This window comes from Conger conger, chromosome 8 (genome assembly GCF_963514075.1).
Source record: "Conger conger chromosome 8, fConCon1.1, whole genome shotgun sequence".
Classification (NCBI taxonomy): domain Eukaryota; kingdom Metazoa; phylum Chordata; class Actinopteri; order Anguilliformes; family Congridae; genus Conger; species Conger conger.
In genome coordinates this window covers 34684086-34708465 of record NC_083767.1, presented here as the reverse complement: position 1 = coordinate 34708465, position 24380 = coordinate 34684086, and the positions used below count along the sequence as shown (strand labels likewise).

The 24380-nt window shown below is 41.8% G+C and overlaps 2 protein-coding genes across 9 annotated transcripts in view; one reads left to right on the top strand and one right to left on the bottom strand.

Annotated features, from left to right (window-relative positions):
- The window catches only part of mllt3 (MLLT3 super elongation complex subunit), a 72662-nt gene extending 49024 nt beyond the window's left edge, over positions 1-23638 (bottom strand). For 2 of the 4 annotated variants that reach the window (XM_061250947.1, XM_061250948.1), the window contains exons 1-2: positions 19265-19396; positions 18488-18668 (exon numbers count right to left, since the gene is read on the bottom strand). In XM_061250947.1, the coding sequence (XP_061106931.1) occupies positions 18488-18668; positions 19265-19276 (193 nt within the window). In that variant the 5' untranslated portion in view covers positions 19277-19396. Of the gene's footprint in view, positions 1-18487; positions 18669-19264; positions 19397-23545 lie in introns of those variants that run through there. The other 2 variants (XM_061250949.1, XM_061250950.1) reach the window with 2 other exon arrangements.
- The window catches only part of focad (focadhesin), a 90971-nt gene continuing 84950 nt past the window's right edge, over positions 18360-24380 (top strand). For 4 of the 5 annotated variants that reach the window (XR_009709331.1, XR_009709330.1, XR_009709332.1 and 1 more), the window contains exon 1: positions 22341-22397. The gene's annotated coding sequence lies outside the window, so the exon portion shown is untranslated. Of the gene's footprint in view, positions 18610-22340; positions 22398-24380 lie in introns of those variants that run through there. The other variant, XM_061250946.1, reaches the window with a different exon arrangement.

Sequence of the window (24380 nt, the reverse complement as noted above, 5' to 3'; positions counted from 1 at the left end):
AAGAACAAATCCTGAAACGGCTTGGCCCTTGTTATGGACCCCTGAACTGTTCTGTGCATCATGCTGCTGTCTAAGGATGACCAAGTTTAAAGTGGAGAAAATATTTTTCAACATTAACTGCATACTGAACGGCATATGGCTTGGGGCCCGTAAGTTACCTACTGTAGTTGCAGATATCAGTCATGTAACAATCAACAGTGACTATATCACTATACTGTATACTGTACAAGTATACTGTAGCTGGTTTTCCATGCTAGCCAACCATGAACTTCAACCTTTTTTTCCCCCACTGCTGCTATCCAAGTGTTTATCTACAGCAAATATCCTTCCACTGGAAAGTGTTAAGATTATTTATTTTCCCTTTTCTTTCATTTAGGTAAGGCAAACGTCATTGCAAAAACTCACATGGTATTAGATTGCATGGTAATGGGATATCATACTGTACTGTATACATGTACTGTGCCCATTCAATCACCTGATTGCAACCTGATAAGCCTACTAGTTGGTTATTCGGTAACCACTTTAGCTGGGATGATTTTTTCACAACATGGCTCCATTAAATGAAATTACATTTACCGTAACAGGTGATTCATCTCCTCCACTGGGCAAACCATGGCAAGACCAGACTGGCACTCTAGCTAAACTGAAAAATGACAAATCGAAAAATCACCACTGTTAAAACAACTTAAGTTATTCTTTACTGTACACGATTTTCTTGGCATTACATTTTCACAAACATAGCATAAATATGCAAAGGAAACCCACTGCATAGCCTTGTCCTGGCCTGTTTCAGCTGAGCTTGGTTGGGCTATGCCAACAGTTAATGGGACAGAGTATTGACTCATGCATGCTTGCTATCAGGGGCTTAGCTAGGATTTGAGGTTTGGGGAGGCTAGCAGGTTCTCTTTTGGACTGAGGTCCAGTGCCGGAGATGGCCATTGCAGAACATAGATTTTTTTGACACAGACCCATGTGTGGATTTTGAGGTCATTGTCCTGTGGAAAGTCCACCTACAACCAAGTCTCAGCCTTGTGGTAGAGGCAACCAGATAGTCAGCCAAAATTGCCTGATGCTTGATGGAATCCATTATACCACTGATCTTAACCAATGCCTCTGGACGTCTGGAATTAAAATGACCTCAAAACATCACTAACCCACCACCATATTTCACTGTGGGTAAGAGCCGGTCTCCTTTTATGCATCTCTGTTTTAACACCAAACATGCCGATATTGTATCTGATCAAACAGTCAATTTTCATCTCATCTGACCATAGCGCCTTGTTCAAGACATCTTTCCACTTAGGGAGGCTTCCTGTGTGTGTTTAATGTGTATTTTTCAAGATGCATGTGCACTAAATACTTCTTCCGAAGAAATATATCTTCCAAACCACAAAATGTACATAAGCGCCAAAACAAGCAATCACCAAAGATAACATCTGCTGCCCTAATTTCAAAGTGCAAAAAACAGTACCCTTTCAAACTTCCTGCCAGTCATTGTAAGAGACAAAGTAGTCATAGAACGCAAACTAAAAAGTAAACCTCAGTCTACCCAGATTGCAACTTAAAGCAACCCCATTTTAAATGGCCTTTTTTGATCTTGCACGCCTTTGATATCTACAGGTTTTATGCCAATTTCAGCTTGGATGATTTCCTCAGATTTTTGAGGTGAAATCTAACCTTCCCCCAGCGTGTCAAAGTGACGCACCATGCCACGGTGAATAACGGTGGTCTAATAAGCCCTGCTGACGTGCATGCTACAGTTACCGCAGGGACGTTTAATCACCATCCCACTGCAGGCCTAGGGGCCAAACGGAATAGAACCAAGCCCGTTTTCATCAATGGGGCCATTTGGCCTTCAGAGACACTGGAGAAGCTTCCCTTCACCCCACGCTTTGCTCACCAGTCTACAATCTCCTCTGCCAATAGAACGGAAAGGGGAGTAATTAGGATGTGATGGTGCTGAAGCTCACTGCCAATTATTTTCATCACTCTGCTCTTTAAATCATGCCGACCCAATCAAGAGGAAACATCCTTGGAGGGACGGGAAAGATACAAAAGATCCACTTCAATCAGACCTGGGTGAAATACGTTATCGTTTTTAGATTCAAATACTTTTCTGTGCCTCAATTGGACTAGGCGAGAGGACGACAAGGCAGGGTTTGCACTTTTGAGAGCATTTCATAGGTTCCAATACACTTCTTTTTTTTTTTTTCCCCAGTGGCCATTTGAGATACTCAAACCACCCTGTCTGGTACCAATAACCATTCCACGGCCAAATTCACTTAGGCCACATTTCTTTCTTTCTCCAATTCTGACATTTGGTCTGAACAACAGCTGAACCTCTTGGTCACATCTGCATGCTTCATGCATTTAGTTGCTGCCACATGACTGGTTGAATAAATATTTCCATTACACACTGGTGTACAGATCTAATAAAGTGACCGTTGAGTGTATGCCAGCAATGGCAGAGATGGGGCATTCAAGGGTTTTGGGACAAAAATAAAAGTCAGGCACCAGTGCTGAAGAACCAATCACAACCAGGAAATGCGTAGAATAACAGGTTTTATTCATTTCCAAGCAGGTTAAACAGGCACGGGTCAATCGGCAAACTTATGCAATAACGATAATCCAAAGTTGATGTCACAGGCAAAAAGCAGTTGGGCTAGGCGACAGTAAAAAGGAGAATGCAGGAATCATATTCACAATGTTTAGTCTGAAATCGTACACTGAAGATCAAGACTGACAGAATCAGAAACCACTTTTTATTCTGAAGTAACTAATTTACAACCATGGGCTCTTGGACAAACAGTTGTGCAAGGATTTCAGAATGAAGATGGTTCATATCCACCAAGAAGGATGCTACACACTCTCTCCATTTTCCACAGTCAGAAACATGATTAGAAAATGGAAGATAAATGGAACAGTTGAAGTCAAGGCAAGCTCTGGAAGACCAGGAAAGATTTTAAATAGAATGGCCCGAGACCTGGTGCAAAATGCTCAGAAGAACCCACACATCACTGCAAAAGAGCTGCAAAAATCACAGGTCTAGCTGCCCACAGGACAACAATACAACATACTTTAAACAACAGACCTACATGGCAGAATTGCCAGGAAGAACAAACTCAACACAAAATTAAGCATCTGAAGTATGAAAAATATCTGAAAACACTGAGAAGCCTGAAGCCTGGTACAATGTGCTTTGGACTGATAAAAAAAAACAAAAAAACAAAAAAACGTTTTGGCCACCACCAAAGAAAATATGTTTTGAGAATAAAGTGTGAAGCCTTTGTTGAGAAGAACACCTTGGCAACGGTGAAGCATGGAGGTGGATCCACTATGCTTTGGGGTTGAGTGGCACAGGAAATATTGTGCGAGTGGAAGGAAGAAAGGATTCCGCCAACTATTAAGAGATTCTAGAGGCTAATCTTCAAAGATCAGTCCCAACATTTAAGTTGAAGAGGTTTGGCATTACAGCAGAACAAAGATCCAATCCATACCTCAAAATCAACCAAGAAGAACTCCCAGGAAAGATGGATGAAGGTTTTGGAATGGCCACCACAGTCCCCAGACTTGAACATTATTGAAAATCTGTGGAGAGATCTCAAACATGCCGTACATGCAAGGATGCCGAAGAATATGTCTGAGCTAGACGTGTTCTGCCAGGAAGATTGGGGAAAAATTCCAAAAGCGAGAATTGAAAGACTCTTAGCTGGCTACAGGAAGTGTTTAAAAGCTGTTATAGTTGCCCGAGGGGGAGTTACAAAAGTACTAACTGACAGGGTTCCCAAACTTTTGCACAGGGGCTTTTTCCTTCTTTTTTTTTTTTATTATTTTGAAACTGTAAAAAATAAAATAAAATAAAAATAGTAATATTAATAATAATAAAAATCTTGCTTTCAAATGTGAGGAAATGGGTCCTGCATATTACCCAGTCTTAAATTACATTATCCTCTTTTCAGTTCACCAAATTGATATGGCCAATTGGCCACGTAACCTTGCACAGCTTCCAAAATCAACAAAACTCCATAGCCACTTGGAAGTGAAGAGCTTGCACGACTTAAAAACTGAAGGAAATAAGTACTAGCAGAAAATAAAGACGGATTGTTATATTCATATAGCTTCGAATAAATGTCATCTTGAATGTCAACTCTTGAAGTCCTCTGGAAAGTGAACTGTTCCTTTAAACCACCACTGTTGGTCTACTCTGGTACACCTGATGTGAATTAGGAGAGATTTAGCCTTAAACGGGAAATTAGCTAGCTTCCTGTTTTAGCTCAGAAAGGGCTTGAATGACAGCTTGTATTGTTATTTGGGTTTAAAGTACAATTTTATTCTCTGTACTCATTAAAATGTTATTTTGCACTTGTTTGATTATTGTGGTCTACTGTAAGTGCTTCTTTGAATTTAATTATTCCACATTGAATAGTAAGTCTGTGCTCCATAAATTTTCTGACATTTACGGTTTTCTAGAGAAAAAATGTAATTGCAATTTAGACTTGAATATTAACTAAAGTGTATTTTCTGGCGGCACAATGCCAAAGTAACTCGATAAATTCACCTGGGAGTATTCAGGTGCACCGAGTTTAAACAGGCGAAAGCCCACCCCCCCCTTACCTGTGGTAAAGGTCAATTGTAAAGTGAGACAGGAACTTTAACCTTAAGAGAACTTGGATGCTACAGTAATGTATAGCTTCTCGTTTGACTAATAACGAGCAGGATTGATCGCAAAAAATGTTAGAAATTTGTCAGATGGCCGATCCTCTCAGGATCAGTGCCCAATCGCCCCGAATTGATAAATATTTAACCATAGACCTGACTTGGCTGACTTTGACAAGGGCCTTCAGGGATCTAGAGGAAGGAAATCTAAGGGCCTCAGTCAACACAAGCAGACATTTACAACCTTTAATCCTTCTCAGTTCAAAGCACCTGTCAGCATTTTACATCAAACAGTGAACACAAATCGAATATTCCATTTTTATATCAAAGCATTACATGGCATGTTACCAAAATGCCTAAGGCTTTTCTTCCCTCTCCCAATGCTTCCTGAATTTGTTCAAGGGGGGAAAAAAAATCTCCACACACAAAACTCTTCCCGTTTTTCTGTAGGTAAGAACATGAAATCCATATGCATGGAAGTTATTCAAGCTGAGAAAAATTCCATGAATGTCAGTTTGCGTGAGAGTCTGCCTACTGTGCACCTTGGTCGGTTTTGACCATCGGCTGAAATGGGGCCAAATTTGCCCAGCCAGACCACCCCACATCCGGCAGCAAATATGGCCATAACAGATCCTTTAACCAAATCTTACAGGTGTCTGGTATGTGGCCCTGTGTGTTTTTTGACACATATGCTCAAAGAAACACACAGGGAGAGTGATTTTAATAAAACAAAACAATTGAATGCACAGAAATCTGAGCTATCCACACACAGATCACATCCAGAGAATCTGAAATCAGGATCGCATGGTACATATGAATGTGGTTAAAAGACAGATGAAGATCAGTTTCCGTGGGGGTTTTTTTTTTGTTCCATATACAAAAAAACATTTTTGCTTTATAACAGATTCAAATCTATTTCTATCACAGCTGTCTAAATAGCCATAACATGAAAGGGTGGGAAAGGAAAGGTTATACATCCTCACCTTAAGGGAGAGTTATAAACATAATCTTGAAACAAACGATCAAACTATCTTAAACAGATAGTTAACTTTCAGAGAGACATTTCAGGTTCACACCCTCTGGTTCCCTTTCTTAAAGATGGGGGCCTCCACCCTCATCTGCCACTGCAAAGGCACTGCTCTCGACCTCCACACAACATTGAGGATTTGTGTCATCCATGACCCTCCAACAACATCCAGATCCTTCAACATTTCTGGGTGGACCTCATCCACCCCCGGTGCTCTGCGACTGAGGAGCTCTTCGACCACCCTAGTGACCTCCGCCAGAGACAGGTTGCGATCCCCGATACTGCTCCACTGACTCCCAAACAGAGGGCGTGTCCGAAGGATACAGGACTTACTCAAAGTTCCTTCCACCTTCCAATAATATGGCCAGAGAGCTTTTCCTGTCCTTTCTGATAACAACCTGGACAGTGTCCCACTTTAGCTACCTGAGATGCCAGTTTTCCAAAATTACTTTGTGGCTGACCAAAAGTCCTTCGCTGATGTCTCTCCAAACTCCCCCCATTCCCTGGCTTTTGCTTCTCAACCGCAGCAGCTGCGGCCCTTTCACCTCCTTCAACTGGACAGCATCCCTGAATCCACCAACAGGTCCTTTGGTTGCCGCCAGTGCATGCAGCAACTAGATACAAGCATCTGCTTCAACAATAGAGGTCAAGAACTGGGTCCATTCAGACTCCATTTTCCCAACCGCCACAGGGATAGAGGAGATGCTCTCTCGGAGGTGAGAGTTGAAATTCTTCCAGACAGGGTATTCCACCAGACGTTCCCAGCAGACCCTCACTAAATGATTGGGCCCATCTAGTCTGTCTGGCGGCTTTTCTCGACATCTGAAACAACTCACCACCAGATGGTGATCGGCTGACAGCAAGTGTCCAAAACGTATAGCTGCAGGTCTGACGGCAAAAATCGATCAATGGCCTTGTGCCCAAGGTGTTGTTTGAACATGCCGTTCGTTATGGACAAACCATGACCAGCACAGAAGTCCAATAACATAGCACTGCTAGAGTTCAGATCACAGAAGTCCTTCCTCCCACTTACGCCCCTCCAAGTTCCCCCAGTCATTGCCAACATGAGCACTGAAGTCCCTCAGCAGGACTAAGGAGTCAGTAGCTGGGGCTATTTCCAGCAACCCTCCAACCTTTTTGTCAGTCAGACACCCCACACCTACCCTGAACCTTGCAAGTGGTGGGCCCACATGGTGATTCCACATAGGTTTTTTGGGCTGAGCCCGGCCAAGGTTCATGGGAAGCTGGCTACCTGGTGCACACCTGCAGACCCCATCCGCAGGCCTGGCTCCAGGGATGGGTACCGGTAACCCTGTTATAGGCAAAGCAAACTAAATCTTTTTTAGGTTTTACCATTCCGTAAGGGTTGATTGGACTAGGTTTGCCTGGGTCCTCACCCCAGACCTTTTGCAAGTTTGTCAAATGACATTGGAATAATGACTGGAAGAGTGTTATTGTCAGTTGTTACCAAAATTGAACCTTATGGCAATACATAATGTTTGGCATAATGAATTCAATAAAATGGCAGGAAATTGGCAGAAAATCTGGTTGTCATACTTGGTCATATGGTGGACAATTGCAATACAAATACAAATGGTTAAGTGAAATCAACATCCATGTTCTGCAATAGTAAGTCACCCGACTTAAATCCAATCAAATGTGTTCTCCAACACAAATTATTAAAAAAAGTCCCACAGATTTCATCTTTGCCAGGGGTGGCAATAATTGTGAAACCTGTTTTTTTGGGGTAAAGCCATTGGTTGATTCCACTGAATCATTAATAAAGCACAGTAACAAATCTTGGAAAATAAAGCCTATGTCAATAACGGTATTACTTTTGTTGGTTCATATTTACCAAGGGGGCCAATAATTCATAAGCAGTCTTCAGCACGGGTGGAGGCATCAAAACCATTTTTGGAAAACACTTTAAGTCTTCCGAAATTGTTAGAGTAATCCCTGAGCGGTACATTTTTATTAGTTGTAAATACCCACAGAGAAACATAGAGCTCATAATACAATTTAGTTGGCTCCTTGAGAAGTCGGTAAATATAACACTAAAGTATTACATCACCATCAAAGCCGATCACATCAGTCAGCATTTGCAGCCAGGCACCACCGCGTCCCAAAACAAACCACTTTCATCAGCTGCAGCTTTCCACCCTGATGCTATTTCCAGAAAGAACACCACATTAAATATTAAAGAAAAGAATCTCCGTCAGACACCTAACTTGTATCTAGTCCTACCTACCTCTTCTACCCCTTTCAAATTGCTGTTTATTTTTGGATGTGGGCGTGGGGGAAGGGGGTGGAGCGGTGAGAATACTATGCATAAAAACACAATCTGATAATCTCACATTAAAACATTATTTCTGCCACTACATCCCCCAACTCCAGGGGTTCATTCAGAGGGCTTCCGTTCCAATTAAATTAACACTAGCAGCCTCGCCATCAGCTCATTACCTTAATCATAAGCCCTTCTGCAAAAGGGCCAGATGAAAATACTCCACCGCTACTTTTCGTGTTAGATTTCCGGTGTTAGTGCCGTCTGAGACGTCTTAGAGAGAGAATGGATTGTGCGTGTGCGTGCGTGTGTGTGTGTGTGTGTGTGTGTGTGTGTGTGTCAGTGAGTGAGTGAGTGAGTAGGGGCAGGGGGAACCTGCCATTAGAACAACCCATTTAAACCACGCTTCAACAAGCCACTTCCTACAACCTCCTTGCATTCACAAAAACAAAAACGGCAACACAAAAAAAAATTGGGGAGCAGAATAACCATTTATGGTCCAGTTCCTGTTTTTCTGCCTCTCTCCTCCCCCGTCTCCTCCCACCCTTATCCCCCACTCCTCCCTCCCTTTCTCTCTTTTCGTGCAGACACCAGCAGTCTGCAGCCCGAGCCTTTGTGTGCCACCTATATACTGATTTCTGGCAAAGTCATAAAACAATTACTGGCAAATTCCTGCTGTTTCCTTTGATTTTGGCCCAGGCCCAGAAGTTGGAGGGGGAGTAAGGCTCAGTGTGTCACTTCGCCATACAGTATAGGGGGGGAAAGGCTTTTGTCCCGACACCACGGGGCTATAAATAAGAGATTGCCGCTTCCAGACTATGCAGGTCCAGCCATTTTATAGAAAAACAACAGGAGAGAATACAACCAGTTCATCCCAAAACAACCCCCCCCCCCCCCCCCCCATTTGCCCATTTGACACCTTGCCCCCTCCCCCCCATCTCTTTATTTATTTATTATTTTCAAAAAGGACATACAATCAAGTTTCCCAGACCTACACCAAGTTTTACTGAAAAATCACTAGACTAACTGAAGCACTTCTCTTTTTGGTTGTTTTTCAAGGGAATGCTGCCTTTAACTTACTAAAATGCCTAAAAATACTCAGTGAGCACTTTATTAGGTATTTAACTTATTGGTCTTCAGCTGCTGTAGCCTATTCAATTAGAGGTTCGATGCTTTTTGTGTTCAGAGGTGCTCTTCTGCACACCACTGTTGTAATGCGTGGTCATTTGCGTTACTATCGCCTTCAACCAATCTGGCCAATCTCCTCTGACCTCTCATTAACAGAATGTTTTTGCCCACAGAACTGCTACTCACTAAATGGTTTTTCTTTTTCACACCATTCTCTGTGAACTCTAGACTGTTGTGGAGATCAGCGGTTTCTGAGATACTCAAACCACCCCGTCAGGCAACAACAATTCCACAGTCAAAGTCACTTAGATCATATTTATGACATTGCTTCCTCATTCTGACATTTGTCTGAACAACAGCTGAACCTCTTGACTTCATCTGCATGCCTTTTACGCATTTAATTAATGCCACATGATTGTCTGATTAAATATTTGCATTAACAAGCTGGTATACAAGTGTACCCAACTGTGTATACATACAAACACACATACACATACACATACAATTAAAACAGTAAATTGGTGGTGGCCTTTTGTTTTACCAGTTTTGTTTGTTTCCTGGGATCTGTACCTGGACTGCAAACTTCACCACCTCAGAAACCACATTGGCTCATCTCAACAAACAGCCAGATGTTTATGTGCCTTAAGGAAAAGTCCTCTCAAAACAACTTGCAAGTGTAACATACATGCCTACAGTCTCTAACAGTCGAGTCGTTCCTCAGGCCAGGTCATTGTGTAACAAGGGGACAGCAACAAACTGATGGCAAATTTCTACTTGGCACATACAAGTATGTGTTGCTGCCAAGATCCCCCAAAATGGTGTCTGAGAACACAAGCCTTACAGGTCTGCATTTAGACATCTCTCAGGCATATCCATGTGTACATATGAAATACAGCTTCAGACATTCATAAAAACTTTGAGACAGCAGGAGCTCAGAGTATGTGAAGATCGTTTCCTTGCCCATTATGAAGCAGCTGCCTGTGGGTTTCCTCTGTAGAGGAAGAAAGCAATGGGCAAGCTATAATCACTCCATTATACTTTATATTTAGGCAGTTAATAGGTGCTCTTAGCCTGGATGACTTACATTAGCGCTTACAAAAATGCAACAAACAGCTGGTGCCAAGCCATTAGGGTCACAACTGATAGCCTATTAGCCACTAATACATAACCTCATCAGTTAACATTGTAAATACAGAAGCCTAGTATAAAGAGCCAACATAGGTGCAAAGGAAAAGTGAATCTGAGAACGCAGAGCTCAAGTAGCAAACGGGTTTCGGTTTCGGACAAGCACAGGTGGGGGGCTTCCTGACAAGAGGCCTGGAAGTTTGGCGTGTCACGGGAGAAATGCGACACCCCATGCTTCATGGGGAGCTGCGAGTCATGCCAGATGAAGGGACGATGGCACCATTTTAACAGCTGGACCAATCATTTTTGTCCAGCTTTGAGCAGCAGACCAGTGTCCAGCGTCCAGCCCACCCCAGAAAGTCTCTTCAGGAAAGCATTCACAAATGCATCTCTTCTTTAATATCCATGTGACATTTTACACCCGTGAAATGACAGGCGACTGCTGCCCAGGGAAGACTTGAAAGTAGTGTTGCTCTTGTAAGGGTAATTTTCTTAATTGATTCTTAATTGACAATGTGTGTTAACATAAAGACAATCACATGATTACAAAGAACGTTTTAGTGATTTATCCTTATTAGACTATTAGACCACTTTCTGAATTAAGTGCTTACTATGAGTCTTTTCCCCTAACACTCTCTAGTGTATGCAACAAGTACGTGAGAAACTACCACGTTAAGAGACTTCGCTGATAATGTGCAACCATGACAACTGTGGCCAGCAGCCCCACAGGATGACACGTACTTAGCCGTGACATCACCCAAAGACGGGAGGGTTTCAGCCGGGCGGAGAGGGGAGGGTTGCAGCCAGCCAGGGTTATGGCCCTCCTGCACACCAGAGTCTGAAGCTGGCCGGCCAGCTGTAAGCCTCAGACTCGTGGCTCTGCAAGCCTAACATGGCGACTCCAGCGTGACAGGCAGCGGAGGATGACATCACGCACTTGGGTGTGTCTCCTGCACGCTCTCCTGAAATCGATAGTGGAGTACGCAATGAGCATTGCGGTGGGACCGCGATTGAGCACGGCCAACTGGGAAAGCCAGACTTTTTTTGGGGGGGGAAAAAAAATAAAATAATGATAATAATCCTGCAGGGTTTCTAAAAAGAAAATGGTCGGGCAAGGAGGGGGGAGGTTATGGCAGTATGAAGCGGAGCACTATGGTATTCACAGAGTAGCCTACAGGTAAATGCCGGCCTGGTGGTAAATCACCAGGTAATGACAGGTAAATGCCTGCATTTATATAGCGCCATTAACCAAAGCACTGTACAGTTAATGCTTCTCATTACACACTCACACACCAACGGTGATTGGTTGCCATGCAAGGCACCAAGTAGCTCATCAGGAGCAATTGGGGGTTAGGAGTCTTGCTCAGGGGCACTTCGACACACCCAGGGCAGGATCAAACCAGCAACCCTCCGATTGCCAGACCACTGCTCTTACCTCCTGAACCAATGTCGCCCCCAATATCGATGACTACACAAAATAGCAGACCTTTACTTTATTGAATGGTTTAGCATAAGATCATAGAGATCCGAGCCTGCGGTATCATTGATTCTTTTCTCTGATGTTTGCGGAGGCCATCGCCAATTCAGTGCAGCGCTATTAATACTGAAGGAACCACGATAATACATTTTCAATTAAAAATTATACATTTCACACAGACATTAGGAAGTATCCTTTCCACAAAAGGTGGTCACCACATGAAATAGCTTCCCAGGTTATTTAGTGGAGGCAGAAAATATCCAGAGACTATCCAGCTTCTAGGAACACATTTGTGGCAGGAAAAGGCGAGCATTGCTGGTCTGAATGGCCTGTTCTCATCATTATGTCATGTTATGTTATGTTATGCTAAATGGTGAACTGAAGCCCTAGCACTAACCCCCTTCATCTCCACAGCTGTAAACACCCTTAAGGTTAAGCACCATCGCCATAAACTGCAAGAGGGAAGGAAAAATTATACCCTCATACAGTTTTCACAACCGCAACACAAGCCTCCTAAAAACGGCCATAACCGAACAGCTGCTAGGGGCATTTAACACTCGGGTACCACCCACCACGAGACACCAAGCCTTCATGCCCGAGTACTGGACCCAAACGACAGCAATGTACAGCAAGAATATAAACACCGGAGCCCCAAAGCGAAACTAACAGCAGCATAGCCCGACAAGAAAATAATTGCATTATATGGAGCCATCGCCAAGGAAACACCTGAACACCCACTCCCCTCATTTCCGCATCTAACTATGTGGTACGTTTATTGGAGATGGCATCATTGTTTTTTTTTTATATATACACGTGGCGGAACCATGTCCCCAGGCCCTGCTCCAATCAGAATATTCCCTGGAAACACCACGGCAACAGAGTGAGGGTCTCCCATGGTGCTTTGCCACCCCCGTGGCTTAGCTACACTTCACCTGCATCACACAGAATCTGGCCCCAAATAACAAAATTTATAAATTTAAAATTTACTGATTACAATAAATTACAATGTATTATTTTTAAGTAACAGACATAGTAGTAACATAATTTTATTTATAATATTTTCTCAGTATCTAGGTGCAAAAATAAAGGTTTTAAAGTTTAAGAATGATATTAACTGGAAAGGTGGTTAAAACCCCCCTTTTTGGGAAAATGCACACTTTTGTGTTCTTCAATGTCCAGCTCATTCATTGACTTGTGTAGCGAACAACACTTTTCCGCGAGACATTACACAACGGATCCCATAGAACCTTCGCTGAAGGGGGAGGTACTTGTGACAGGGCACAAGGTTGCGGCAGATAAATGCCTTGCTGCAGACGCCCGTTTCCCTGGTTACGCAGATACCAAGTGCAGGCAGCTGCGTGTTGGCACAGACCTACAACATGGCCCAGGGTGGAGGAGTGGCGACTGATAGGAGCCTGCTGCAGATATGAGCCACGCGCAGAACACTACAGAAAGGACCACCTCAGAACCGCAATACCTGGCTTTTCAACAGGCGGTCCACATACCACTGGGGGGCCTTGAAGGTACTGTAAGGGGGCCCCAGGTCAAACTTGATATGCAATGACTATGCAGAGTAGACAATATTTCATAACATAAAACCTTTTCTAATAGAGGGAGCCTGTAGCACAGCGGCTAAGGTACGTGACTGGGACCCACAAGGTCGGCGGCTCGATCCCCAGTGTAGCCATGATAAGATCTCCACAGCAGTTGGGCCCTTGAGCAACCTCACATTGCTCCAGAGGGGGATTGTCTCCAGCTTAGCCTAATCAACTGTAAGTTAATTTGGATAAAAGTGTCAGCCAAATAACATGCAACTAACAAATATAATCCTTAGTTTTTAAATGAGGGTCCTCTGGATGCAGGCAAATCTCTGCCCTATTGCTCAACGTAACTAATTTTTTAAATGTATTTATTAGAACATAAAAACATAAGAACACAAAAATGTTAACTACCTGGGGAATGAGACTCACAAAAGGTCAAATGAAGCCATCTTAAAGTTAAAGATTCAAACCAGGAAAAAGATGAACAGGTTTTAACAATGCAATTCAGAGGCTAGCTGCATGCTAAGATAAGTCTATAAACTGATGGTAGACCTCCCGCACGCTCAGCCGAAACATCCCAACCACCGACAAGGCGGCGCATAACCCAAAGAACACTAGGGCACACACATAACGGAGAACACAAGTAGTGCACAAGTAGTCTTTCCACAAGTAGTTACATGTCCGGGATGCCTCTGAACTGTACATTTCAGTTAAAGGATGGAGGTATAGGAGGGAACACGAGGAGGAATGATCAAAACACCGTTTGGTTGTCGTATACATCTTCACTGGCCGACACGAAAGCGGCGATTTCCCCTTCATTAGCTCGCTCGTCTCCACAGTCCCAGCTCTAAATTTCACGTTTCCATGGTTGCACAGCATGACAGCCAATCATAGTTTCCCTCCAATCCTCTCCATTTTTTCTTAGGATTGCATTTCACTTCCATTGAAATGTATCTGCCACTATAAAAAAAGGCAAAAAAAAATCTAATCTGGACAAGCAACCCCAAAAAAGATCTGCACTCATTGGATAAACCAGTTTGAGATCACTTGTGCTCATTTTAATGCCCTGAGGGTTTAAAAAAAATAAATTAATAATTAACTGCATTAAAAAAAGCAGCTTTGTCGTTGCTAGAAAAATGCGCTTAAAGCTTATAGTTTAAACTAAGAGGGGGGAATGCGAATATTTACACAGACATATTTTCAAAGTAAGGCAAGTCGAAGCCGTTCCTTTCAAGTCAGGAGAGGGCACCAGTTTAATCCAGAACAGCTGCAAAATTGACGATATTAAAGCAGTGTAGAGGCCCCCCCAAAAAATGCGGAGGAAGTGACTTCATGCCATGGTGTGCTCTCTGGTGGGCCCAGGGAGTGGCGTGGGGGGGTGGGTGGCTTTGGGGAGCTGTTTGGCACGCAGCTGCGCAGATACGGTGCTCTATGGCGAGACTGCTGGTATCAAAATGTCAAAAACACACACACACGCCAGGCCTCACAGTTCCCCTCTTCCCACCCAACCCCAATTACCCTGGTCCTTCATTCCACCAAAAAAAATTTAGTATGGTTTACTATGCAGGGTGAACGTTGTACACCCCAATCCCACCCTGGCCCAGGAAGAAAAGATCCCTCTCCTTTTTTTAGTTTAGTGCAAGAATGGCCATTTTGACCAAGCAAACGAGCCAGCCCGCCCGGTGGCTAAATGACGCTAAATCGGCTTATTGAGTTCCCACATCTAAATGGTCCATCTCCATGCCAACAGAGGGAGTGTGAATACAGTATAAATGAGGAAGAGCAACAAAACTTGTTTCTTCTCAAAAAGGTTGTCATTGACAAGGCATCTTCTACTACATCTCCAGAGTACTTGCCAAGGCAATTGAAAAACATGCAACTGCAGTTACCTCGACAGAAAGGCAAATTACACTTAGATGTGCATTTGCGTGCCAATAAATTTAAAGTCGGAAATATTCTCAAAAACCCCTCGTCTTGGGGGGAGGGGGGGTAGAAAATTCTCATCAGACATGTTACTCTGTATTCATACCTAAAATGCCACTTCAAAAGATACTGAAAGGACATGAGCCCTAGAAATGCTCTGGGCTCTGCAATGTGTCAAAGCACAAAAACAAACAAAGCAAGTTATTTCACTTCTGAGAGATGTGAAGGAACCTTGTCAGACAGGAAGATTTGCTCCAGGTTGACCACCCCCCCCCCCCAACAAAATAGAATCAAACACCCATTTAACACCTTACACTTGTCATCAAAACGGTCTTCAGACAGGTTCCGAGCAGTTCCTAAATGAGACACTGAGCCTGATTTATTAGGAACCGGTTTTGGGAAAATAAATTATCCAGATATGGTTGCCAAATGTGTCACAAGAGCGCAGACATGCGCACGCACACGCACACATATCCAGTGAAAACCTTTAAATCTGTCTATTTCAGTCCAGTCCCGCAGTTGCACACAGGAAAACTGTTCTCAATCAGGCATCATGCATTTCTTAATGACTGGAAATCAAGGTGCACATAATCACACTTCACATCAACAAATAAAACCATTGAAAGAAATTGCCCAAATGATATCAATTATATTTTAACAATCAGCACCCAAGCTCCATTAAAACGTGTTCTCCTTGATGTGAAATGGATATTGAACTGAAAGCATTTTTGACAAAAGCTTATCTCAAGTATATACAAATGCCCAAGCAAATACTAAAAATATACATTTATTTTATTTACTCAACAGCATTACAATCTTATTAGGTTTTTAAGCAGTCAACCCAATTCTGTACAAATCTGTCTGTCAGACTTATATAGGTAACTCACTAAGGAGCTTCTGCATAGTAAACGTTTCACCTGTCAATTGTCACTAGATGATAAAACCCAAGTGAGGTTCCAAACTAGACTGTGCTCCATCTCATTACATTTAACAGAATATGAACCTGAGGTCCCGAACAAGCAATTTCATTGGTTCTGGAAAACTGGTGCTTCACCACTGTTAGGAAACAGGCGCTGAACTTTCCGTTTAGGGGCAGAAAACCAATTTCAAGACCACTTTAAAATGACCCTTCTCAGTTAGCATGTAATAAGGCCATTTAGATTTTATGTCTCAATCACAACTATATCATAGCTCACAAAGATCCACAAAAGCAAAATGAAGCCATCTTAATCTTCAAGATTCAAACAGGATCAGAAGAGGAACAAAGAGGGAAAAGATACCGACTGCACACTCCATTACGCGCAAAAAGGCAGCATGTGGAAAAGTGAAGGTAGACATCCTAATGACAAAATATTCGTCACCAAACACTCTGCTGAGCATCCATACCACGGTTCCACTTGCGCAAAACCGAGCGAACATAAAGGTGCGCGAAAAACGGCAAACAAGAAGTCTTACAAGTTGCTCTGGAAATTCCGGACGGTTTACAGCGAGGGCATAAGTCACAGCAAAACTTACTGTCGGAGGCAAATATTCGGTATGGAATAGGGTAACTACTGGACAGAACTAAGGGTATAAATCGGGTTGTATTCCCAAGTACGTGCGTCAGGACATGATGCCTCTTCTTTGAGAGCAGTAAATATACACGGGCGTTCGTTCTACTTGCATGAAACGCGAAAATATTATAGCAAAAAAATAATTAACTAGCAGCTACTGAGCATTTACCCATTTAACGTTACACTTTAACTACGCAATAGCCTACATTCATGCGCGAACTTCTCATGTTGTAAATCATTAGACAACATAACTTTCAATTAAAGCCGGAAAGCAAGTTAGAATTGGATGCATTCATTAAAATTAAGCGTAGCCTACTTGTAAATCAACAGAGGGGGCAGGACTCAGGAGCGACTCTCAAATCTCGGCATAATCTCACAACTGCTCCCAGTAAACGGAAACGAAAGCGTGTAATCACAATATGACAGGATCTCTCAAAAGGCACCGACTCTTGCGTCTCATAGCACTTGTCACTTCAAGGAAAACTCAATAAGGCACTGGTAACGACGGGTAATCCCCCAAACGAGCAAATATTTTAATTGATCTCTTCCAGTCTCACCAGACGTGTACACACACACCACACACACTGTTCTACCACAAAGATCTCATTCACAGCAGCCGTCCGTAACCAAAATATTTATTCTGAGCGTCTCAAATTCTAAACACTCATACCTCACCTGGCAACAGACGTTTCTGTGCATGGTTGGTATCGTTAAACCTTGCCGCTGTTCACATAATCATTCCTTCTTGCAACATGGCATCGAAATTGCCGTGCAGTCTGGCATAAAAAAGCACCACAACAGGAACTCCCGAGATACCGGGCGGTGAGGATCTTTGTTGCCTTCAATATTAATGAAGCGTTATGTGGCTTAAAGAAACGAACAGGCAACAGTCTGTGTGAATGCATTTGGGACCATTTTCTGGCATTTCAGTGATTTTCGCAAAATTCGTTCTCCGGTAATTGCACAATTACACAACGTTACAATTGCCATCAATGTAATGAACACACCCCAAGCTACAATTCAACCGAACATTTTAATTCCACAAACAATCGGTATGTATTCAGGTCCAAAACTCACGCACTCGAAATGTATAAACTTAGTGGCATTTAGCAATATAAAGTAAACCGTTCTCTTCGCTTTATTGACTGCACTGGTTTAGTAGGATAAAATATTCCAAAGCAAATGAACCGCTTCTGGTAGTTTTAGTTGAGGTAGAAAATGTAACTAATTGCATTGCACAGCAATTATTTATTTCCGACTTTTTAATGAAAGCATAGCCAATTAATTTGCACTAAACTGCCGAAAAAGTGTAACCTACACAAACCATTTTGAAAATGTTGAATACTGTGTAAGGTTAGATCTTGAAAAAAAAACAAAAAAACAATACCTTGTCCAGACCACAGCAGTGGAAATCACAAATCCCACACAGTTTATCGAAATATATTGCCTCGCCTATAAAGTTGAACAAGTTCTGTGAAGAGCTCAGTTCTAAAGCTTTTTCAACAACGAACAAAGTTGGTACGGCCCAAACACGAGCAACTCCGGCTGATTTAGTTTATATTGTAGTATCTTCATACCAATTGCGTCAACGTGCATTCAATTCAGCTACATACCTGCAGCCGTAATACCATTAATCAGCATCAAGAGCCACCTCCGCGGGACAAAAAAACATTTATTTCTCTGGCACCGTTCGGCTCACGCATTCAAAATAACAACAATCAACCGCAAAATGATTATATAAACAAAGCCAACATCAGAACGAGATTCCATCCTTACCTCTTTTTGGTCTTGGGAAGCTTTCGTGCAGGTGAAAAACTACTTTTTCCACAAAGTGCTGAATGTTGTTGCGCTCGGCTCCTCTGACGAACACCATCCAGTCATGCGTAAAACCTTCCACGGTAGGTTTCTTTCTGACCTGGGCACGGTGACCAAGCTCTAGTTTCACCTGAACTGCACCCTATAACATCCAAATAACAGAATACGCTACCACTCAAAATAATCACGGTTTGCATGAACTAACTTTACTGTATGTAAACGGTTTTTAACACTACGAATATAGCTCTGCATATAAATGTGGTACGACAGCCATATGGTCGAATGCATAAATCAACGTATAATTTACAGCATGCAAAAGCATACTACAGCTATAGTTTGACACATTATAACATTGTGTTTTTCAATGCAGCAAGTCGAAATGAAGCAACGTAAATCACAACCAGTGTGGATCTCGTCGTTCTTTTCACTAACATAGCCAAAGCACTACCTTTCATGAAGCACCGAACCCTCAGGAAATTGTGGAATATCATGTTCTATCTTAAACGTCAGTCGTTTAATACCATAATACGACTGTTTTTTTTGCAGGCATTCTGTAATGCGTGAGAAATGCAGCATTCTAGACGCGCCTCTCAGATCAACTTGTTCTACTGTACTTGTATGGTAATACGTCTGGAAATCTGCAGCACGAACGGACTGAGCGTTATCTCCTTCTTTATGCAAAAAAGCAATATCATTCAAGAGAGCCAAACACAGCGGCATTGACCACAGTATACTCACCGAGCTGGCCATTCTCGAGGCCACGCGTTACTGCTATTTCATGGAGAATTTGGTTTAAACGAGAATACAGAACAGCGCAGTGGGTTGATGGCGGACATGGTCTCCTAATTGAACTCAGCCCGAGTTTCAAAGGCTGAGCAGCGAGGCAAAGACGCATGCGCCGGTTTTTGTGCATTGGCAAGAGTCGCAGGCAAAGCGGAGAAAACGTGAGCCAATGAAATGGGGCAAACGTTGAGACTACCAATATCACAGCATCTAACTAACGGGCATAAGTGAACTTACAGAGGACCGAATCGATTGAACGCCGGGCACTAATTCGGGAATTGTGGTCTGTATCCTACTGTACAGTAGTTTTCTTTTCTTTTTGATTGGATAATCACAGCATGCAACGACTGCAGATAATAGAGGAATCAGTCGTTTCTTACCAGAAGTTACAACTTTCTGACAACCAATAATACATAAAACATACAAAGCCAAGCACTTTCGCATGCCTTCCAAATTACTTCCAGGGTAGAATTTAATTTGTTGTCTCCATAATAAAGTTCACACATATAAATAAAATGCCATCCTTATGTCTTCTTGCTCCAATGTAGGCTTACTTAGTTTAAGTGCTTCCAGGAAAGGGGAACAAATGCAGTCTCACCAGTACATAGATGTACCCGTCAAAACAAATGCATGTGGACTGTAACTCTTGGGGTAACACATTCAGTGTCTAATTTGACTGTGGAGAGTGTGTCTTGGGACGTACTGTGTCAGACTCGGCCTCAACACTGATGCCATACAATTCATAAATTAATGCAGTTGATGGCACAACTAACTCACCTCACCTGGATTAGTGTGTGTAAATTGCCTGACAATGTTGGTGAGTTTGTTTTTGGCACAAGATTTGGGAATGCACAGAAACCAAACTTCCAAAAAGCAGGTCTGTGTTATTGAGTTGTTTTCTTTTTCAAAACATCAATCTTACAATTCTCTGTGAGACAGAACTAAAAGAAATAAAAAAAATTTGTGCTGGTAAAAAATGCACCCATAGAACCACAATAGTAACAGTATAGATCATGTGTTGAACAGCTCAGTATTAAGAATGTTATTTATATATATATATATATATATATATATATATATATATATATATATATATATATATATATATATATATTCAGTGAAATTTACCTTTTTCTGTTTACTTTTGCAAATCATCCCTCAATTATTCAACTTTCAGGATAATACCACCTTTTGAATGATTATGCCATGTGTATAGTCGTCCTATCATCATGAAAGTTTGAAAACCTTTATCCAGCATATCCAGCAGAGTTATCCACCATATCCAGCAGAGTGTTTTGAGCCAATTATGTCCTTGTTATAAGATTTAGGGGTGTTACAGCATCACATTGTTAGATCCTGAAATTTCATGTTTCATTTAGAATCTGAAAGAACTATAACGATATCTTACTTGGTTCAAATTACAGACAGATATGTTTGAATCTTGAATAAAGAATGGAAATGAGCTAATTTACATATTTTGTCTGAAATTATCTTTTCAAGTCCATACCTCATGAAAATTGAAGTATGTACTTCTGACCAAAGATGCGTTTTCGGTGGAACATAACCTTAAGGACATTGCAGGCACAATAGGTAAGATTTTTGTATTAAAACATTGTTACAAGACCATTGTAAATCCCTTCCTATCATTGAAAAAGGCTCTCTGACATGTTGACTCACTCTCTGCCTGCCTGTGTTTATAGTCCTTAAATTCGGGTTTCAAAATGTACTGAAGTCGGCCCGACACTGTACCAAAACATTGTATAGCTGTAGAATAATTCAAGCTCATTGGTTGAAAATTGGTTCTAATTGCCACATCCAATGGCGTTTCAACGTTAGCATGCTTACAGAGAAGGGGGAAGGATAAACAGTGTTGTGGTTTGAAGGTGTCTGTTGCTGCTATTTCTCTCTTGACCGATAGAAGTCCGAAATGACCTATGTACCTTTAACTTGTCCTTCCACAATAGCTGTTCTACCAACTATGTCCAACAGGTGGTACACTAAATCAATAGTCTCATTGGAAATGTGCCACCAGTATTTAAAACTCTTATTATTACTGAATACAACGCATTGCACTGTTTTAAAATCTTATTTTTCTTTTATATTGATATTCGTTCTTTAATAAATGTACATTTTCTTTAATAATAAATGATCTGTGATTTTCAGAAATATAACTAAATGGGTGTTGCTTGGCACACACCTTCTGTACATATCCTTTTAATTTCTGCTGTTATACAAAGAATAAGAAGCATTACGCCTTGACTCATCGTTATTATTCGCTGTATTCTGATTCTGTAATAGCCACATACTTGCAGAGTCTTAAGTAAAATAAATAGTTGTGTCATATATCACTTCAAAGTGCTTCTGTTGCACTTTAAATAGAACAAATGTAACCACATTTACATTTTAATTTACCCTTTATTTATGCAGCTTGTGCCACAGAGATTACAATCTCTTGTAAAAACAGACATCTGTACATTAACCTAATTAACCTGTGGATTTTTCCTGCATTGTCACAAAGTCCACAATCAAAGAAAATTCAGCACAGTATCATTCAAGTACTGAATCCTAGCTGACTTGGAATATATTTACTTTTTGCAAAGCTTTCATGAAAAATCTACTTTCCGGTTAATGTGTGCATCGTTTTTAAACAGAACTGCTCCCTTTAAAAGCAGCTTAAAGATATATTTTTTTAACAAAGGAGAAAAAAAAGTAATTAGAATGCATCTCAGACAGTGTCATTTGCTTTTGTTTGAGGCAGATGAGTTAACAGAATGAATGGTGTTCATTTAATTTAATTTGAAGAATCTTTGGGATACATATAAACAATTTATTTTTCTAAGGCACAAAACGACACAAGTGCGTACATATGACATATGACGTATTAAATTCAAGTGTTGCCAAATGATTAGATTTTTGTAACAAAAATGTTTATGTGTGTATGTGTAATGTGTATCTTTGCATCTTCCGTGCGACAAGAAGAACGTGCGATTACAAAATTGCATATTTTGGTAGTTTGAGCCTATTGCCTTGCCGTACATACACGTGTTCCATTGATTTCGGAAAGGAATTCAAAAAGGAAACGTTTTCTGTAAGTGTAGCTATTCCGTTATTTCACTTAGTTTCTGACAGTACATTTGTGAACATTTGCAAGCTTTAAAATCACGAATCAGTGACAATGCGGCAAGTTAGCAGAGCACTTCTACTAGCACTGTAAGCAGTAGTAGCTAAGTTACTCGCAATGCTAACTCAGGTAGCTGCAAATTTGGGATGCTCACTAATAGACTCTTGTAATGTCAGTAGTGTACAATGATGAATCTTTAGGGAGCTTTGATATAACATAGCTTGCACGAATTCCGTAGTATGTTGGTGCTAGTAGTTGAATGTCAGATTACTAGTTGAGTAGCGAAATCTTGGAAAAATTCCTTTGCACGACTATGTACTTTGGTAGCTAGCTAGCTTGCTAAACTTTTGTAAGAACCAGTTGAACATGCTTATATGTATTTAACTTTAGCTAGCTTTACCTGGTATCATACATATTGCATATTAAAAACCATTGCATACATTTCATATGTATCCATCTAACTCGTCAGCTAGACTGCTAGCTGGCTAGCCTGCTGTGAGTGACAGCTACATTTTCATAGAGCTGATCATTGCAAGAATGTTGTATTGTGCGCAGTCACACTGCGGAGCAAGCGGCACAAAGCTCGCTACATTGTTTGCCTGAAACTACATTCTAGAAGCTACCGGAATTGAAATAGTCAGCTTTGTCGGCAGCATTCATATTCACAGTTTACATTGAAACTTTATATAGGGTGATGCTTGCGCCATTTTCCATTTATGAAAACCACTCGGTCTACTAGGTCTTCTATGTGTTGGGGAACAGTTTTTTAGTGATAAAATGTAGCATAGAATGTGTAATCCACACTGAATGCATCCCTGCTGTGTTGTTGCATAGCTATTTTCAAGCCACATCCTTTTCTTGTGATATCAGGGCATCAAAGGCAACTCGTTTCATAAACGTTTCTTTAAACAAATTGTAAATCGTTATTATTCCATTGGAGAAGACATCCAGGATGTGAACATTCTTTTGGTAGAGAAACAAAACACTTATGATTTTAGTCTGATTGAGACTTTGTTAGTGAGCAGTAAAATAACCCCCCCATCCCCATTGGATGTTCACTTTCTTTTCTTTAAGAAATGCAACATGAATAACAGAGAGAGACGCTTTTCGATTACCTTACCTGCTTGGGTGCTGGTTCTTCAGCTTGGCAGGTTGACCGGTTCAGGGCACGGTGGTCGACAGGCAGAGCAACAGTGGAACTGTGCGTTTGGCATACTGTAGTAGTGTGCAGGTTTGTCTGTTATCAGGTGGGTGTAGGGGGTGGTTTGGGGAGGAGGGGGTGGGGGGGTAGGGCGTGTGGGTTTTTGTGGGCCCTGCTCAGAGTGATCCAGCACATATTAGGCTAATCTCCCCTCTGACAGCAGCTGGCCCACGGCAGCTGTCAGGCCTGTTCTTGCGTACATTGTCATTTGCAGAACGGAGCACCTGAGAGGCATTTTTAATGACTAAAAAGAAATGGATTGGATTGACTTCTCCTGAATAATAGATGTAATATATGCAAAATCATTTGCCAAGCCCATTAACTGAAAGAGGATATCTTGTTAGCAGTCTTGTTAGGAGTGCCAAAGAGGAGGGGGGGGGGGGGGGGTTTGGTGGATCGGTGGATTGGTGGATTGGGGGTCAACCTTTAGGCTGTCATGGGTCCCTCTAACGCAGGGCTGCACAACACGGGCTGATCCATTTCAAGATTTTGTGCCAACTTCTGCTCGTAATTACTTAATTAGCTCAATCATATCTGACTTCTGTATGAGATCTGACACCAGCTACAGACACAGACTGCAAGTGGGTCCTAAAGATGTAACTGTGCTCCAGTAAAGGTGTGAACCAGTAAATAGAATGGTTGGTTTATAGAATTGTCAAGCTGAGGTAATTGGTTGGAATGAAAACCTGCATGCAGACCGGCCCTACAGGACCGGAGTTGAGCAGCCCTGCTCTAAGGCTTGTAGGTTT